Genomic DNA, 938 nt, shown 5'->3' on the forward strand with positions numbered 1-938 from the left:
ATGGACCCGGCAACCCTAGGGTACATTTATAAAAAGTAGAAAATACATCCCAGAAAGTGTACAAAATTATTGTTCTTTGGTGATATGCTCTTTAGTAATAAAACTCACACGTACTCCTCTTTTCTGTTTATTTTAGATTATTGTTTCAAATGGACGCTTTCAGTCAAAACCAATTTATATTGGAATAACAACCAGCTGTAAGTCAAAGCTTAACTCACTTTTTTAAATTTACTGGTTAATTTCATTTACCTGTTCAGAAAGTCTGCAAAGTCTACAAAGCAAAACGTTTTCTATAATAGTAAAGAATTAACTTTAGCTAGGGATGCTTGAACACCCACTGATTTGTCTTGCATCCTGTTCATTGACCAGAAAACGAAATATGATTTTTTTTTACCATTGGTTCAGTAGTTCATCATTGATCTGTTCTTGGCAGGTTGCTTCACTGTATTTCTTCCTGACTATGCGGTCCAGCACAATCGTCTTTTGTACTACCCCCATCCTTGCTGCATAACTGTTCTGCTCAGCAGGCAGTTGTTTAAATTGACAGTCAGATAATTCACAAATTTACAAATCTGTGATCAATAAATGAAATGGTTCAATAAAATCCGTCAGTGATTATCTAAGTAGTTCTTAGTGATGCTAATGGCTGCCGGACAGTTTGAATTGGCAGCATCCATGTGCATGCACAGTTGTGCAAACCTGTTGCAAGCCAGTTTGGCGGGTGTTCATGGCTGCTTGGCACAAAGTGAACAGACAATATGATCAGCTGGCATCTGATTGCTGCCTTTGAACTCAGGAAGTTCAACTGCTGGACACATTTATGGTGGAATTTGTAGCAGTCTTAACTTTGGCTGAAATTTCTTTTAAACATTCCTATTTAGCTGCTGTTCTGTGGTTTTTAATTTTACAGATGATTCTGATGCCTTGTTTACATTTTT

At 36.9% G+C, this 938-nt stretch overlaps 1 protein-coding gene across 1 annotated transcript in view; it reads left to right on the forward strand.

Moving 5' to 3' along the window:
• PTPRC (protein tyrosine phosphatase, receptor type C) overlaps window positions 1-938 on the forward strand; it is a 118,984-nt gene that overhangs the window by 83,857 nt on the left and 34,189 nt on the right. Inside the window, exon 11 of the mRNA XM_015416947.1 lies at window positions 137-197. Within this exon, the coding sequence (XP_015272433.1) occupies window positions 137-197 (61 nt within the window). The remainder of the gene's footprint in view (window positions 1-136; window positions 198-938) is intronic.

This window comes from Gekko japonicus, unplaced genomic scaffold (genome assembly GCF_001447785.1).
Source record: "Gekko japonicus isolate JY-2015 unplaced genomic scaffold, Gekko_japonicus_V1.1 scaffold467, whole genome shotgun sequence".
NCBI classification, from domain to species: domain Eukaryota; kingdom Metazoa; phylum Chordata; class Lepidosauria; order Squamata; family Gekkonidae; genus Gekko; species Gekko japonicus.